The 18,924-nt window shown below is 38.7% G+C and overlaps 1 protein-coding gene across 1 annotated transcript in view; it reads left to right on the forward strand.

Annotated features, from left to right (window-relative positions):
• SERINC5 (serine incorporator 5) overlaps positions 1-18,924 on the forward strand; it is a 92,127-nt gene that overhangs the window by 61,055 nt on the left and 12,148 nt on the right. Inside the window, exons 3-8 of the mRNA XM_019728198.3 lie at positions 3,006-3,184; positions 3,666-3,748; positions 5,736-5,829; positions 11,227-11,438; positions 13,555-13,650; positions 16,292-16,418. Coding sequence (XP_019583757.1) covers positions 3,006-3,184; positions 3,666-3,748; positions 5,736-5,829; positions 11,227-11,438; positions 13,555-13,650; positions 16,292-16,418 — 791 coding nt within the window. The remainder of the gene's footprint in view (positions 1-3,005; positions 3,185-3,665; positions 3,749-5,735; positions 5,830-11,226; positions 11,439-13,554; positions 13,651-16,291; positions 16,419-18,924) is intronic.

Raw genomic sequence — 18,924 nt, forward strand, 5'->3', positions numbered from 1 at the left:
GGTTTGGGGTGGGAGATGGAGAACAGCCTGAAGGTGAAAGATGGGCTAGTGTAGATGAAAGGGGTACTGACATAATGTATTACAGGGGATGAGGGGGGGTGTGTGTATCATGAATTGGCTTTACCAAAAGAGTGGAAGAAAGGAGTTAAGTGAGTATTATAAATGAATATTATATATTTATTACATATATAATAAAGTCCACATAAATAAAATAGTCTAGTAAGTGAGGTAGGTGGTTTCTTCATCGGTATAGTGTTTACAGATTAAAAACATTATCTCCTTGTTACTTGCACCACTTATGGGTGTAGCTGTTTTTTCCGGTTAGAGGCTCTGAAACGCCGACTTTGTGTTGGGGTCCACCATTACTTTAGTATCTAAAGATTTTAACTCTGTGAGTTTGTTTACTCACGGTGAAACACAGCAAAACAGACTCCTTCAGAGAAATTGCTGACTACTCTCAGTACCTGCGTTCGGTCCCTTCTTGAATCCTTGCGTCTAGTCTTAATTGCTATTCTGAAGCAATTTCCAGCCCAGGCACTTTCACTGGAACGACCCAGGAATGACCCTTAAAAACAAACTCCTGATGGGTTCTTCCAGTTCCACTCTTTGTTCTCTGCCAACCCTGTTCTCCCTCCACCCCAAACGGCAATGTGTCAAAGCAGAAGAGAACCCTCTTCCCGTCCTTCACTTCGCTCTTCTCACCCATACAGTCCTCCCAACTATGACTTCTACCTACAGAATTTCTAGTTTCCCTGCTACTGGTTTACCTTCTTCATCCAGCCTTCTAACTTACCCTCTCCCTCAAACCTGTCCTCTCTGCAGTATGTCCTCCACTTGGCAACAAGAGGCATTCCAGCATAAAGAGTCATTTTCCCTTTCCTACAGACGGGGCCAGACTGCTTTGCATGGCATATACCTGGCCCTTCCCAAAGAGCCCTGCCCTCTTTTGAGCTTTGTCTCTTCTTGTCAAGGAATACCTTTTTAGTACAAATATGTCCCTTGCAATATTTAGTTTAAGTATGTCCCAAATACTGTATGGTACATATTTATACTAAGAAATTAGTCATTGTTTATCTGAAATTCAGATTGAACTAGACATTCTGTGTTTTATCTGGCAACCTTACATGTGTGTTACTTTGTTTTGTAGCCTGGTCAAAAATACATTAGTGTTTCTCTTCATGCATTTACATCTTGCCCTCATCTAAAAAAAATTGCAGTTGTAAGAACTTGGTGACATAAAGCATTTGATGTTTCTGTGAAATCTTTCCTATCTGTTTATGAAAATGGAGCTGTACTAATAGGATCTCAGTAACAATGCATTTTTGCCTGAGTCAGTAATTTTGAAAAACATGTTTTGTTTTGGAAAAACATGTTTGAGATTCAGGTATAGTAATAACTACAGGCCTTTTCTGAGGGGAGGGAATCCGCATTCAGGAAGATGAACTCCAATTAAGTTTAGTCTTCCTTTTGTGGACGTCTTTCCTATTATGGAAATCATAATGGCCTCAGTTATTGTTTCTTTAAGATTTTTTTCTGGGGAAGAAACTAAATTAATCATGCTTCAGTTTTACCTCCAGCCTTGTATCATTTTTTTTCCCTCTGTGACATTTTTTGTCTTGTGAATAACAACTATAATGTGATTTTCAACTTATTTTCTGTTCTGAAAAGTGTTCAGCTTTGATGTAGGTAAGAATCAAGTTTTTTTAATCACTGGCTAAAATCCTTATTTTCTTACATTAATAGAAATGTGTTTACCTGTTATGATTATGTAAGTTTTTAATTATTCTGATAATGTTAATAGGTTTCAGATTGAAAGCTTCTGATTAGACTAGAATAAACCATTGTCGACATTTATCAGAAGATGAAGACCCATAAATAAAGAGCTCCAGTGGATCAAGAAAAAACTAAACAGCCAATTCACAAAGAAAAATACAGTTGACCATAAATTTAAGAAAAGAAGTAAACCTTACTATTAATAGTAATGAGGAATGGATATTAAAACAAGATAGTGGGTTTTTTTAATCTTTGAACTGAATATTCAGGTTGGGAACTTGAGCAGTCTCGGATATTACTGGTGGGATATAAATTGGTGCAGTCTTTGAAAGTGTGATTCGACTCACTCTTGAAAGTTTAAAATGTAGATACTATGTGTACTGGACCCATTGAGGAGTCTATCCTGTATAAATAATGGCACATGTGCAATGAGGCATGTACAACAGTGTTTATTGCATCAGTGTTTCTAATAATAAAAAACAAATACACAAAGCAAAAACCCTTCCTAACAAGATCAATGTGGGAATGCTTAAGTCTTAATCTAAACTTACTATAAAACATTATATACTGGTTAAAACAAGAGTGGGGTGGGATTTTATGTATTAACAGGGAAAGACCTCCACTGCTTATTGTTAATTGGAAAAAAATGTATTGCAGAACAATACATAATACTCTTCTACTTAAAGGGTATACCTACACACAGACACACAGTATATATGATACCAGAGTAGGGTATGTGTATGTATGTGTTGTATATAAATATGGGGAGGGTGTATACACACATATGTATACATACATACGTACACACACATACACACACATTTATATATCTATAACTTAATAAATATTCACCAAATTATTAACTCTCCTAAGGGAGAGGGCAGTGACGTTTTGGGGTGGGAGTCAAGGAAGTCTCCCACTTTTTATTCTACATATTTATGCATTTCAAGAAAAATATATCTATGTATTACAAGTATAATTTAAAAACATTCTGATGCTCGATTTGAGTTAATTTGAGGTAAGTAAAGGCTGAGTGATATGAGCAGTATATCTTTAAAAGAGATTCAAAGAACATTAGGACAAAACCTTTGGAAGAGGGCTTTCTTCTCAGTATTTGCTTCTCTGTGCACATGGTGCATTTCCACATGGGATTTTGACTTGTAGGCTAAAGGAGCACTTCACGACAGCCCGTTGACCCAGTTTTAACATCACTTTTCTCTCTTTTTCCTCAGATTCCTTTTTACGAAGACATTTGTAAAGGTATTAAAGCTGGTGACACCTGTGAGAAGCTGGTGGGGTATTCTGCGGTGTATAGAGTCTGCTTTGGAATGGCCTGTTTTTTCTTTATCTTCTGCCTCCTGACGTTGAATATCAACAACAGCAAAAGTTGCAGAGCCTATATTCACAATGGGTAAGCCTTTGGTTTTCGTGGGGATATTTTCCCCTTTCCTTATATTCAGAACAGTGTTATAGGACCACTTCTACTTACCAGACTCTCTACCTGCTCTTCCTCTTGTTGAAATTGACACTGATTTTAGGGAAGATAGTACTGATACTTGTCCCCAAATAGTGGCCTAAGAACTAGAATCCTATCTGTAACACTGACACCATAATGAGAAATGCAGTGAAGGCAAGAGTTAATTTCTTACCAAGACCTTTCCCCAGGTCATTTCCACCCCTGTAATAAAGTGGTGTTTTACACAGTCAGAGGCCATGCTGAGTCTGTCTAATTATGGGAAAAGATAGTCTCCAGTCATTTAATTACTTCCCCATGATTTGTAGAGAACAGTACCAATGACAGAATCGTGGATAGACATTCTTATCTTCTAAGAGGTCTTTTGTCCTTCCTTGAATATCATTTAAATACATTTCCTTTTTTTTTCCCCTTCCAGCTTTTGGTTCTTCAAGCTTCTGCTGTTGGGGGCCATGTGTTCAGGAGCTTTCTTCATTCCGGATCAGGAGACCTTTCTGAATGGTACAAATGGGGTATTTGGGGTACCTATTTATTTTGTTTTTACCCATTTTGTAAAATTGTTTAAAAGTGTAGCCCAGGGTACCTTTGATATTTCGAGTTACTGGTTTTCTTGTGTCAAGCTCTAACCTACCCATATTTTATCTACTTTCACTACTTCCTGTCCCTCTCCTATTGAGATAGGAAAGTCATAGGCAGTTAGGGACAGGAAGGACTGCAGTGGAGGGCATCAAGACCCACACGAACAGTCTCAAAGTGAGATGGGAAAATCGTGGGCAGTCAGGGACCCATGGCAGAGGGCCTCAAGGCCAAAGAGAACAGCAGTTCACAGAAAAAAAACGTAGAAAAGGGAACTAGGCAGGAGGGGCTACCCTGTCAGGCTGCAGAGTCAGCCAAGATACCAGCCCAGGTGCAGGAAGGGGAGCAGGGGAGCCCAACCGGCTCCTGGTAAACAACTTCAAGATTACGGATCCAGGGACAGATAGTCTCCAGCTCAGCTTAGCCTGCGGGGCATTCCATTGGGATCCGCCCTCTCTTCGGAGAGCTGTACGCTTGTGCTTTTCGCTTTTGCAGTAAAACTGTAAACTGCTTAAATTTACCTCTCCAAGTCCACGTTCTCATTCTCCAAGTACGTGAGACCACAAACTCCGGGCACCAGACATGAGAATCCCATATCACTCCCCGCCCCCTCTTACCCTTTCCCGTACTCCCTCCCTTCCTGGTAGGTCAGGGGAGGACCTTTAGTTACTCAGCAGGCTGAAGAATTGAAATGATAATTTTAAGGTTATTGGCCTGAAGGAAAAATGAGACACTTAAAATTAGTTTGAAAATCAGTTTAGCATGTCAATCTGACACCACCAGCCATGTTTGAAGAGGCTCTGGAGACCTTGTTCTTTCTAAATACTGCGCAGAACATCTGGGACATAGAACACAGGGCTTCTTAGCAGCTTTAATCTGCTGCAGCTATAATGCAATAAGAAAGGCCTCCTCTAGTCTGTTTCTAAACTTACCTTATATGAAACTGTATAACATTGAATTAGATTCTTTATTGATAAAACCTACAAAAATTAATTTAATATGATGCCTTTAGTCATAGCTAAAACAAGGGACCCTTCTTCATATGAGCTAGGGAGGGAAAAGAGTCTGAATTTCAGTGGTTCAAAATACTGTTCAATCCAAATGAATTCACTTTAATAATTTTGATAGTAAAAATATTCACACTGTCAGTCCATAAGGACTAGCCATAGACCCACAAATAGTCACATATCAGGGTCCAGCTAGTTTTTCAAGATCACATTAGTTTTATGTACTCCTCAAGGAACTTATAGCCAGGTTTTGTTTTTACCTAAAATGCTGTTAACTGGTTTTCTCTTCCCTGCAGACGTACTTGTATGTGGTAGAATAATATGTTTAGAATGGAAAGGAACATAGCAGTCTTCTAGTCTAGTTCAGTCACTTTTATAGACAGACTGTAACCCAGGGATGTGACATGGTGCATGCAAGGTCAGAGCTTCTTTGTCACAGAGCTAGGAGTAGAATCTGAGTCCTTGGGCCCTAAGTCTGAATCGCATTTCCCCACTAAACACTAGTGGCTCCCTATCCAATAAAATTAGAATGCTTGATTTTTCTGGCAATGTGTTGTTACTTTTAAATTGTAGATTGTGATGACTTTATGAATCACTGCATCTGTTAGACTATCGGCCAGTTATAGCATGGAGGTTAAACTGGGATATTCCATAGGAAAACTGTCTGTGTTCGCGTTCCAGCTACACTCTTTTCTGGCTATGGGCCCTTGTCAGCTTATGTAGACTCAGTTTTCCTCATCTATAAAGTGGGTCCAACAGTAGTACCTATCTTATACGATTGTGTAGGAATTAACTGTGTTGCAGATACAGTGAGCATACAGTAAAAATGGACTAGTCATTATTCTCTTTTGAGCTAACACTTGGAATAATCATGTCATCTCCTCTTGGGCCATCTTCTTTTGCAGCCTGGCGCTATGTGGGAGCCGTCGGAGCCTTCATCTTTATAGGCATCCAGCTCTTCCTGCTTGTGGATTTTGCACATAAATGGAATAAGAACTGGTATGTGCATTTATGGAAAGTTTCCAAGTGAACGCATTCACTGACGCAGACACTGCCCGCAGTGCTGTGTTGATACAGGCTCTCCTGTGAGGTGCACTGGCAGGGGTCAGCAGCCTCCTTACAACAAGCACAGCTTTTGCAGCCATTCGCCCTTCTCTCCAGCTCTTTGCACCTCTTCATGTACTTTTCTCTCCCACACCCTTTTTTTATCCTTTCTCCCTCTTCTTCTTCTACTTCATTTCTTCATACTTTTTGGCATTCTTTTCCTCTGCGCTCTCTCATTTGGGCTCCAAGTCAACCAAGGGTGTGACTTAGACACACTCAACCCCATCCTGGCACCTGTCTGCCCCGGCTTTGTGGTTGTGTTGTTGGCTAAAAACTTGGGTCGGCTTTACCTTACACTCCCATCCTTAGGAGATTAAAGAAAAAATTATTTTGGAGCTGGAGGTTCACTTTCTGTGAAGAATATGCGATGGAATAGTTCTTTCCTTAAAAAAAAACTTTTTTTTTTTTCAACTGCTTAAGAATGGAAGGACCCCTTCATTAGGAAGATCTGTTGTGCTACGTTAGAAAGCCATCCTGCATTTTAAAACCCTAGACTTTTTTTAAGTGCCTTGAAAATAGAATTCATATCCCAGGATAAGTGGGAAATGCCAGACTATTAATATTAATAGCTAGTTTTTATTCTTACTGAGCCACATTGAGGAAATAACAGCCAGACATGGGTCCAGCCCCTTGAGTGCTAAGGCCAAGGTGACCCTCTTTGTGACTCTGGGCAAAGCACTTAGCTGCCCTCTGTCTTACTTTACTTATAAAATGTGCATTGAAATTACTGCCTATTGTATTCAGTAAGGCTTTTGTTATTTTTGTAGATTTTGTAGGCATCATGTTACTTCATACTGTTTTGGGAGAAAAATATTAGAAAGTTCTATATGAATGTGAATTTTATTTTTTATTTGGGACAAAACAAAATGTACTTTCCAAATTCTCTCCAAATACTTTTCATTCTGATTATATTCCTCAGCTTGGCAGTGGTAGGTATGTTTATTTGGGTTTTGGGTTTTTTTTAAAGATCAAATCATGAAATGCATGCTGAAAAGATAGTGTTAATCGCTTTATTATTTGGTAAATATTTGAATAAAAACCCAAATGCTTATAGACAATTTTTAAAATATTTACAGCACATTGAAAAGTCATACAAATAGCACTACAGATATGTTTTAGTATTTTTTTCAAGCTTTAATCTCTATGATAGTACAGATTTCTAAGTCTGAGTTGTGCTCATATATACGTCAGTGCTTGCTGTCCTGCTTTTTGGGTCATCCCTGAAACCTAGTCATTTATGTTTGGGGTCTGCACTAGGTCTTATTCTGAGGCAGCAAAGTTTTCCTAAAGATAAGTCAAAGGGGGTGACTATAGTTATATGTGACCCTATTTTCTCAGTTGTGCAGAAGAAATATACACAATACGTTGGACATGCATTTTCATTGATTATGTATCACTCTTTCCATATTCCTTAATTGTACTTCCACTCTTAATTTTTTATCAGACAACATAAATATGCCATCCTAAATTTTCCCCAAAATTTTCACAAATGTACTTCAAATAGGGAACTTCATGGTAAAATAATAACATCTTTGATGTCGAGGGCGTTGTTTGCCCGTTAATTAGTATGTTCCGTGGAGAATACTTGTGCTTCTTCACTCTGACTTTAATGTTTTGATTGATTCTGAAGCCATTTGCTGGGACTAATTATTGATGCCAGCTTTTAAGAGGCATTTTGGAAGAGTTTGGTTGCTTTAAAAACTTTCCAGAAACCACTCACTAAGAATGGCCTAAGTGCTTTGCAACAAACGATGTTGCTGTTGTCCAGCTTTTGATGCCAGTGGTCCAACAAAACCCCTTTTGTCAGCACACTCATTGTTGGTTGGTTTGCCTAAAATTAGGATTAAGCTAGGAAGCTCACGAATACTGTTATTTTCATGTAAATTCATCCCATTTAGAGTTTTTGCTGTGTTTTTAAACAGAGACTCCTGCTTATCTTTCCTGCCCGCCCCCCCCTCTTTTTTTTCACTTACTGTAAAGTCTTGAGAAGGAGAAGATCCCTGAGGCAGTAGGGTTGAAAGGCCGTGGACCTGGAAACCAGAAGACTGCAGATTTTTATGTCCCTCACGCTCTAGCTTTTTGCTGTTTCACATTAGGCATATCTTTTGGCCGCTCTGACTTCAGTTTTCATAGCTGTAAAATGATGTGGTTGGACCAGGTGTTTAATGTGTTTTTTTCTTGTCTTAAAAGACAAAAAAAGCTTATTAAGAAATGTAAGAGTTTATTTTAGTAAAGATTTATTTGAATCCGGCAGCATCCAATCCTGCAGGTACGAAGGCCCTCTGAGGAGCCCGTGCAAAATGAATGACTTACAGACAGAGGGGAGCAGGGACAAGAAGTTACGCAAGGCAGAAAAGTGGGTTGGTTATTGCAAGGTTCCTTTCACATAGGGGATGATGGGAGGGGTGTGTCAAGCAAATTACCTCGCTAGTGCTGCTCAGGCGATTCCTAATTGACTGGTTTAAGATTCCGTTTCTGGGAGAGCTGAAACTGGAATTAAATTGTCTTGGTTTGGTGTCTTAGCATAAGTTGTCTTAGGGTAAGTACATCAATGTAGGGCCTGTGGTCATGTATTTAAGACTTTCTGGCTCACGTTTTGTGATTTGAAGTGTCAATTCTGTATCGAAACTGAAACAGAAAGTAGATAGTATATCCAGGTACTTCTAATGAAGACCCACTTTCTAAATTTTCTAGATTTTCAGTTCATGTTGTTTTTGGGTTTTGTTTACTCCCAACCTTCACTCTAAGCTTGAGCCCAGCCAACTCTCCCAGTCTGGTGCATGCTTGCTGCTGTGTCGTGTACTGTGCCTTGTTGCCTGGTCCTTTCCTAATCTCCATTCACGTGCTTCTCATTTTGCATTTATTTAGTTTGGAATATTAACTGTGTAGCAGGCATCAAGACTGTGAAGATAAGTAAGTCATGGCACTTACTTGGGATGTCTGTAAAAACAAGATGTCATCAGGAGGACCAACTGACTCTGGAGCAGCAAAAAAGCAGTCACTCTGCTCACTTTACTGCATACTGTTATTTTTTAGCAGTTTACAGTCCTTGCGCCAGTATATTCATTAAACACCTGTTATTTGCCAGCTCCACGCAATAGAACAGCAGTGAACACAACCATGTCTTGCTCTGTGGAGCTTACATTCTCCTGGGGGAGAGGGGAGAGATAATCAACTTGATTGATTGAGCAAATAAGCAATTCGTACAGTGGTGAAAAGTACTCTGGAGAAAAAAACAAAATGGTGGGGGAGTTGGGGCGAGCAGGGCAGGGAAAGGCTTCCTGATAAGGTGTGAGGGAGATGAGGGAAGTGGGGGAGAAGCAGAGGCCGGACTCTGCTGGGCCCTGCTGTGCTTGTTTAAGGAGCAAAGGAACATCCACTACAGCTGGACCCCAGTGGAGAGGGACGGGTGCCAGAGATGAGATCTGAGGTGGCACTGGGCCAGATCCTGTAGGGCTTCTGGGGCCATTGTATGAGATGGAAGGGCATGTAATCTAATGTATATTTTACACTGAGAAAAGATTAGAGGGAGTCAGAAATGCAAGTAAGGAGGCCAGTGGGAGATAAGCCCTTGAGAGTTGATGTGGCTTGGAGCCAGATGTTAGTAGCAGTCAGGTCTGATACATTCTGAAGTTGAAACTAGTAGAATTTGCCGCTAGTGATGTCATGGCAGTGGAGGAGGGGAGAGAAGCAGGGGGAGAAGAACAGCAATCAAGGGCAAAGGCGGTTCTTTTCTTCATCTCTCCGCTGACCTCCCCTCCTCCAGAGATGGAATTGTCGTTTTCTGAGGTTGGGAAGGTCATAGAAGAGTAGGTTTAGAGGATGGAGGTTTGAATGTTGGGAAGTTCATCTGAACATGCTGATTTTAACATGCTTGTTAGACCTCTCAAGTGGGGACACTGAACAGTTGGATATTATGAGTATGGAGTTAAGTAGAGAGGTTAAGGGTGAAGATTTAACTTTCAGAATATAAGCATAAATTAACTGTAAGAAAGTCCTTCGTGTAGTAATAACCAAAAAAAACTAGTGAAGAAATAGTTGGACCTCTCCCACACATTGGTCAGCAGTATTTACCTTTTTCTACATAATTCATTCTCTCTGTCATCAATTACTATTTGGCTGTTAGAATCCCCCCCCCCCCCCCCCCCCCCCCCCGTTTCTCAAGTCTCATTTTCTCTTCATTTCCTTTGTGTGCCTTTTATGTTAGAATAATTCTGTGGTCATTGGAGCGCCTGGCTCAGTTTCAGGAATATAATTGTCATTATCATTTTGGCCTATTTTCTTGGTCTCTGGCTGCAGTAAGTTTTTCATCATTAAAATATTTTAGCTGCGTTGCTTGAACACTTTCCAGTTTTGTGCAAACATTAAGCAAGTTGCTTTCTCTGAAGGTTTGTGAGAATGTGGTTACAAAGGGCAATTTAATCATAAGGCAGATGACAGAGATTCAACCCATTCTTCCTGTTGTTGTTCTGTCCTTTTCATTTAGCATTGATGAACACTTTTCTTTGTGCTGAACAATTTCTGTAGATTGCTACACCCCCACTTATGTCCCCCCTCCTTTTATTAACATGTATATAAACTAGAAAGCACATGAATCCCCTCTTCCAGATTCTTCGCTGTAAATCTCTTGAAATTTTTACTCTTTTCCTGGCTGATTTTATTCTCTCTTTTTTTAAATGTCAGATTCTCCCTTAATCATACTTGGCATTGTTTTGGAGAAGCAGTGCTGTTACAGATCCTCCCATTCAGTGCAGGGATAAAAGAGCTGAGTTCAGCCAGTCTTTCTCTGAGTGGACTTAAGTTGCTTCTCTCCCTAAAGACAAGATGAGCTTCAGTAGGAGCTGCTGACAGCACCTGGAGTAAGAAACTGTGGCACCTCCAGTCTCTGTGTTTATAGGGAAAACTTGAAGTGAACTCTAGCCAAGAGCCACTTTTCAAGACTGCCAAAACCTCTGTCCCAGGGTAATTCACATTCATAGTGGGGGAGCTAGAGTAAAATCTGTGGGTATTCATTTCAGCTGATGAATACACTCAAGTCAGAGCAGAATTCTTTGAGTATTTGGAAAAAAATTCTAAGCTTGAACCAGTAAGTTTTTGCATATTTACGTGTACCTTCTAGCTTTGATGGAGCAGAGTCATTGGTAAAATGAGGTCTTCTGGACAACTCGATTATGATGGCCTGGGGCTTGACAGCATTAGTTAATGTTGAAGGATGATAAATGTGGTCAGAATCAATTGGGTCCTTTACTGATTTGTCTTCTCTCCTCTCTTATCCACTTCTGGGAAAAACAGGACTGCGGGCACTGTTCACAACAAGCTGTGGTACGCCTCTCTGGCCCTGGTGACACTCATCATGTACTCCATTGCTACTGGAGGCTTGATTTTGATGGCAGTGTTTTATACAAAGAAAGATGATTGCACGGAAAACAAAATTCTCCTGGGGGTAAATGGAGGCCTGTGTCTGCTTATTTCACTGGTAGCCATCTCGCCCTGTGTCCAAGATCGTAAGCACAGTGTTTTTTTTTCATTCTTCCTTATTTACGTTATAATTTTTTTTGCGCAAACTCAATTTTAAAAAATTATGATCATTCCTTAACTTACTGTGAATGGGTCAGCAATAGGAAAGGTGGGACTCCAGTCTTCTCTTCATATCCCATGCTTGAGCTGAATGTTATCATCAAGCACGCCTCATGTCAAGAAACACCTGAATAAAATGAAGTCAATGAAATAGGGAGCTAGATATTGCCATTATTAAATAATGTACTACAAGGAGCCTTTAAATGGAGAACGCCCTTAGTGTATACTGAGTTCTTCCCTATACTCTGTGTAAAACTTGAATGAGAACGCCCTTAGTGTACATTGAGTTCTTCCTTATACTCGGTGTAAAATTTGAATGAGAAGGCTCAGGAAGGAGCTGTTTATGGGCTCATCTTTCATCCCAGGCCTGTGGACCAGAAATCAGGGACAGTGTGGTCCAGGAGTCAGGAAGCAGGAAATCCGATTCCAGCTCCGCCAGCAGAAGCTGGCTCCATGAGCTGACATTCCTCAGACCCAAGTCCTTGCTCATAGTTGTTTCAAAGGAAATGGAAGAGACAATGAGATTTGAAAGTGCTTCAGAAGGTATAAGCATGAATTGTCTTTTGTAAATGACTTCTAATAGCATAAGCCAGTATGCTGTCTTTGGTTATAGAGAGAATTGTCCCTGGTCTCATGTTTTCTTGTACGTATCTTACTTTACAGGTGATGAAAAAGCACAACATTTAGGTTTCTAGACAGGAAAAGGAAAATACGGCCAATAAATTTATAGCCCTTTGAATACTTTCTAAAATGGTGATTTAAAAAGAAGTTAGTATTGGATAATTTAAAAGTTTTTCTATACTAAAAATTTCAAGTCCATTATTGAAATTGAGAGTATTATTCTTCCAGTCTCTTTAATTGGTCAGTTAAGAATTTCTTAAAACGTTATTAGTATTCAGATTAAAATATACTTTGGGTTAAATCCTACCTTTAGAAATGGTTATAATATTTTGAAATATTAGGTGTAAAGGGGGTCATGGTAATGGATATGGTGATGGAATATATGGTGATGGACGGAGAACTAACTCTGGGTAGTGAATACGCAATGTGATATATAGATGATGTATTATAGAATTGTACACTTGAAACCTATGGAATTTTACTAACATTTGTCACCCCCAATAAATTTAATTAGAAAAGGAAAAAAAGAGAAAGAAATATTTAGTTTAAAGCATTAGTTGTTAAGGTAAATCTTATTCCCATACCAAAGAGCAACATTTTTAAGGGTCCATTTCTGTCTTCGATGGTCATTGTAATTTACTAGTTATAATTCTAGAAGAAAATTTAATCATAGAGAAGAATGGGTAAAACTAAATCCTTTCATGCCAGCAGGTGGTTGAAAATTTCACCAAAAAAAAAAAAAAATCCCTTTTCTGTGATAGCCAGGAGTCATCCTGCTTATTCTCAATGATCCAAACACTGATTTTGATTTAAATGCTATAATAGTAAAGTTCTTCCAATGAATGCTAAGCCCTGTAGCCTTCCTCTTTGACCTGGACCAGCTCGGGTATTCACGTTTTTTTGTTTGTTTGTTTATTTGTTTGTTTCTGTCCATTGACAGACATGAATGAGCCTTTTCCACTATCATGAACTGTAAAGTGTCTGCTGGCCTTGGAGAATCTGGAATCCATGACCTATGAAATCTGTCATTTATGCCACTAAGCCGTGTGATCTCACACAATAATGATAAATTTTCTTCTGAGATCTTGTGATTTAAGAGCTAATGTTGTGAACCTCAGGGGAAACCAAGCCATATGTTTAAGTACAGCTGTAGTTATTATCAAAGTAAGGTGTTGGTAGAGAATTTGGCAGAACTTGGCATCACTGAAATAGCAGTTAGTCTCAATGTGTAACTAACTCCCTCTCCGCAGATCTTTTTAGTGTTATCTGAGAAATACATCATGTACCTCTTCTTTCCTTTAAAGGCAGGGGTCCAACTTTGAGGAATACCACTTGGGGTGTCGGGTGACCTATTTTTTTAAGCATTTCTTATCGTTGAAATGTAAAACACTGTCTTAAAATCTGTCTCTTGTCATTTTCTAGGACAGCCACACTCCGGGTTACTGCAGTCAGGTCTCATAAGCTGCTATGTCACGTATCTCACTTTCTCAGCGCTGTCCAGCAAACCTGTAGAAGTAGGTAAGCTGGCCTTATGAAGGAACCTGTGTTTGCAGTATGAAGATTTTCATTTGTAGAGGAAGGAATATGTCCCTGTGACACTATTGCTTAAGTATCAGGCATACAGTAAATCAGGCTGAGCCTGTGTTTTTTCCGGAGTGGTGTCGAAAGCTGAGCTGAGGTGGAGGTGCTGGGAGTTGAACCCAGGGCCTCATAGGTTCCAAGCACATGCACTTCCATGGCGCTATACCCCCTCACTTGTAATAAATCAAAATAGAGAGATGATTTAGACTTTTTTAGTACATAAAGTCCTTACGGTGGGATATGAAAATGCTTTCTTTTGAGTCTTCTTACTATGTAGGAAAGACTTGAATAAAGATGGGCTGTTGAGTTTGCCTTTAGGCCTAATCTGCATTTTCCCGTTCTGTTTTCAAGGAGCGTTTTTATTTTGCTTAGTTTGTTTTGTTTTTTTAGTTGGTTATAAATTTACTTTTCTTCAAGTGGTCATTTCTGTGTAACAGAGAGGGTGGAAAAAATGTGGGAGTGGGAAGCAGGAGAAAAGATTTGAGCCCAGCTCCACCCTTTGCTACGTGACTTTGAATTGCTCATCTAAAATAGCATTTATTTATAGAGATAACAGAACATGAATGAGCTTTAGATTTGGACTGCCTAGGTTTATAGCCTGGTTCTGCCACTTAGGTAACTTGCACAAAGCTGCTTACCTTTCTCTGCCTAGATACCTCACCTTTAAAATAAAAGTAGGATTACTATTTTATAATGTGGTTTCTAAGAATTAAATGAATATGTGTATATATGTATATATAAGTATGTACAGTTCCTAGCATGTAGTAGGTGCTATATAACAGTTAGCTATTATTACTATAGAACAGTTGCAATGACTATTTGAGAACTGTAAAATCACTATTATATTGTAAGGTGTAACTATGTGAGACCCTGAGCCTCGCCAGTCAAAGAGCAAATTTTGGGGTGGCCAATTATCTCAGTAGGTTAGAGCGTGGTGCTCTTAACAAGGTTGCCGGTTTGATCCCCTCATGGGCTACTGTGGACTGCGCCATCCACAAGTAGATTGAAACAACTACTTGACTTGGAGCTGATCGGTCCTAGAAAAACACAAATAAATAAATAAGTATTTAAAAAAGAGAGAGAAAGCAAATTTTGTTGTTTTGATTTCCAAACTTGTTATAATTTATTATCTTTATCACTTTTGCGATACATACCTGTGTGTGAAAATGTATACACACACATATATACACATAAGTGTATATAAATGTGTATATGGTTACATTTGATCTCGTATAAATCAAGTTAAATAAATGTGCTATCTTTTCTCTGGAATAGAAAAATTGAAGTTGTTTTCCTGTTTTTATATTTAGGAAGCAAATGCAAAGATAATTTGAAAGTTTTAGCATGTACACATACTATGTTACTATGTGAGCCCCTGAGCCTATGTATAGGTCTTGTCTTTATAGCTATTTATAGTACAAAGTGATATAATTGTAGACCTTATATTAAGTATAATCTATCCTGGATACAATTTAAAAAACAAAATGCTATCTTTACTCTAAGTTTATTTAAATTTAATCTCTTTAAGACTTATGACTATTTATATATTAATCTCTGGTTTTAATGGGGGCTTAATGGGGGAATTTTGGTTACAGTAGTTTTCTTTTTAATGGCAGGTATCACTTAAAAACAGAAAAAAAACTTTTATTTTTAATTTCAGGTGATACTACTTAAATAGCAAAGTTCATATTTTGGTCAATTCTTTAAAAAAACTTTTTTTCATTGGCCTAAGAATAAAGACTCCTTAAACCATAGCATACACAGTTTTGTTTACTCTTTCAAGTGGGAGTACCAGTAATAATTTTAGTCTGATTTCAAACAGAATGCGTATGTTTCTAAAATGGTTTCTAGGTTGTTATTTTATGTTTATGTCTCCTATTTTGGGGCAGAGTTGGCAATCGAGATCTAGCTTGAGTGTTCAAAATTGAAGACTCTATGTTAGATAAAAAATAAACTACCACTGATGGTAATATTACAGAAATCTTTGTTATGTAGCCTTTCAAAATATCTTAAAACTCCAGACCACCCTAGGAGGTTCCGAGATTATAGACTGAAAGATGTCACAACCATCCTATTACTGGCAGTAAAATGAATTCTCATGTGGGTGGAGACGGCGGTCAGACAGCTGTTATATTGCTGGTTCACGTTTGGCTGTTGAGTGCCCTCATCGTTCCTGCAGAGAAGATAGACATGGAGGGAGTGCTCAATTATCTATCTACACATGATCTCTGTTCAGAGGCTGCCAAATAACTGAAAAATGCATCTAAGTTTACTTTTTACTATTGTTTGAATAGTACTGAAAAAGAGTAAGACTCTTACAAGGTCCCGGAACTAAAGAACCCCTTAGCACTAAGCTGGATCTGATGAGGGTCTTATTCTCAGAGGGTTCTGAGTTGGGAGAGGGGTGCTTGGAAATAGCAGCAGTCTAGTCTGAGTCGAGTTGGACTACAGAGTGGAAGTTCCCAGTGAAAAGTGTAAACTCTTCTAAGCTACGTGAATTTTCCAAAAATGAATGCTTTTGTGAGTTACGACAGGCTTTTCTAAATTGACTATGACTACTTTGCCTTTTCTTTACAAGTTCTAGGTAGTGATGGGAAGAACGTTACGATCTGTGTGCCTGACTTCGGTCAGGACCTGTACAGAGATGAAAACTTGGTTACTGGACTGGGTACCACTCTCTTGTTTGCGTGCATCTTATATTCATGGTAAGTCTTAGGAGTTACCTGAGGCCATCTTTGCAGGCTTTAAAAAGTACAGGAGAAGAATTTAAATAAGTTCCAGCAGCCATGAGGCAGCAAAACAAATACCATCTGAGGAAGAAGGATAATAGAAATAATACGTGTTTGGACTTCAATTGCCTTATTTGTGTTTATATGGGATAAATCAAATAAGTATGTGGTATGTTGCGACCCTGTAAAAGACAGTTGATTACTTGCTAAAGCATTATTGGAGGGTAAGGGAGCACAAAGTGAGGAAGAGATGGTATGTGCCACAATGTTTGGACAGCTTTCTAATCCAAGGGAAATACCATTCATCCTGCTGTTGATGGAAAGGATATAAAGCACTAAATATACTGTCATTTCGTGCCCAATCCAGGAAAGACAGGAAACTTTTCTTTTACACTAAAATGCACAATGCTGTTAAGGCAGGAGGCTCTCCAAAAGTAGGTGTGATATAGAAGCAGGCTGTATTTCACATGGTGGGGTTTAGTCTACCTTTAAAATTTTAAAAGATTGCCAGAGGGAGGAAAGTAAAGGATAAAAATGATTCGTTTCCTATTCTGGGTACATATTTCACTGATAATTAAGCTTCCCTTTGACAGTAACCTTATGCATGGTTAGGTTTTACTTCTGTGTTTTATGTTTTGTTTGTTTCAGTGTATAAACATTTCAACTTGTTATAGGCATATTAAAATCTTCCTTTGGCTGAAACTAAACAATCCTGATGGCAATAGTTTGTATAAATAAAACTTTCTGAGCCCACTGTCATTTTCTCTTACTGCTTCTAATACCCACTGATGCTAGAAAGGGACCCGCAGACATAGACATTTTAGAGACGAGAGAACTAAGTTTTATAAAGTCCTTGTTCAGAGTCACGCATCCAGCTATAGCTACTTGCTGGTGGTGCAGGTAGTTATTATAATGAAGATTGTGTCACATTGATTATCAGTCTGTTTCTGACATAGGGACACATTCTCGTTGTACCAGAAGGGACCGTGGTGTAAGTACGTGCAGATCCAGGTCACAGCCCTCAGACTGAAACATCTACCTCCATAAATAGAGGGCAAGGAAAGACCAAAGAAAGAGGCTGGCCACTCCTGTCTGGTAGTTAATAGAGTTTGTTAAGGGAAACTTACATACGAGGCATGTCTTGGGTGTTTGTAAGATAAAATGGATCCCTGTACCTCTTGGTAGGTGCCAAAGAATTACCGTGTTTCCCTGAAAATAAGACGTAGCGGGTCAATCAGCTCTAATACGTCTTTTGGAGCAAAAATTAATAATAAGACCCGGTGTTATAGTATAGTATTGTATTGTATTATATTATTATGTTTTATTTTATATTATGTTGTACTACATTATATTAATTATATTACATTATACCTGGTTTTATATTATAGTAAAATAAGACTGGGTCTTATATTAATTTTTGCTCCAAAAGATGCATTAGAGCTGATTGTCCGACTAGGTCATATTTTTGGGGAAACACGGTATATAGAGTGAAGGGGGGATAGTCATGGGTACTAGTGCATGGATACTACCAGGTACTGGAAATTACATGCTTAATCAGGTCAGGACAACAACCTGTTCCAGGAACCAGCGCGTTGCAGGAGGCAGGGAGGAGTGCCGATTTATGTCAGAATGAACGTTAATTACGATCAGTCTCTAAGAAGGGTTTGCAGAAAGCAACTTCCATTCTGGCCCAGGCCCAGCTTGCAGGACAGACAGTGGTCACGTCATGGAACAGTCTCTCCTCCACACATGGTCACCATTTTCTGGCCTTTCATTTTCACTAATTCCATAATTGTCCACTGAGTGTCTACTATATACAAAGCAATGGATAGGATTTGGGCCCAAGTTAATGAATGTTTTCAGGCAAACCATAAGGGCACCCAAGTTTTGAATGCTGATTCTCAGCTCTTCCTTTTTTGAGTAAGCTTTTCCTTCCTAAATCTGTTATTATTGTTGGGCTTTAGGGAGAAATGGCAGCAACATGGCTAATTAATTTGTCACTCAGTTTTTTTTCCTGTACTGGCATATAAATACTATTGGTAAATCAAGGGAGGAGAAAGGTTACTAAACTTCAAATATAGTATATTCCATTTTAAAAATAAAATGTAGCTGTGTTTACATATATAGAAAAAATCTTCGAAGGAGATAAACCAAACTTGTAATACTGGTGACTTATTTTTTAGTCTTATTCTTCTGTTTTATTATTATTATTTTTACATTGAGCTAGCATTTCTTTTGTCTTTTTATTATCAGAAAAAAACTATAAAGATATTTGAAAGACTAAAATCATATGTTTGTGTGGGTTGCTGGCTACTTAATAACACATGAAAGAAAATTCTTACCCCTCAGATAAAACAGGGCTTGGATTTGCTGTAAACCAACCAAAGGAAAGGTGGTAAAAAATGCTACTTAGTGTGTTGAAGGAAGTGCCACCAATGGCATTATTTTACAGCGTGGAATTTCACCCTGTCAGATTTTCACT

The sequence above is a fragment of the Rhinolophus sinicus genome, chromosome 3 (genome assembly GCF_057876585.1).
Source record: "Rhinolophus sinicus isolate RSI-liver-muscle chromosome 3, RSI-T2T, whole genome shotgun sequence".
Lineage (NCBI taxonomy): Eukaryota > Metazoa > Chordata > Mammalia > Chiroptera > Rhinolophidae > Rhinolophus > Rhinolophus sinicus.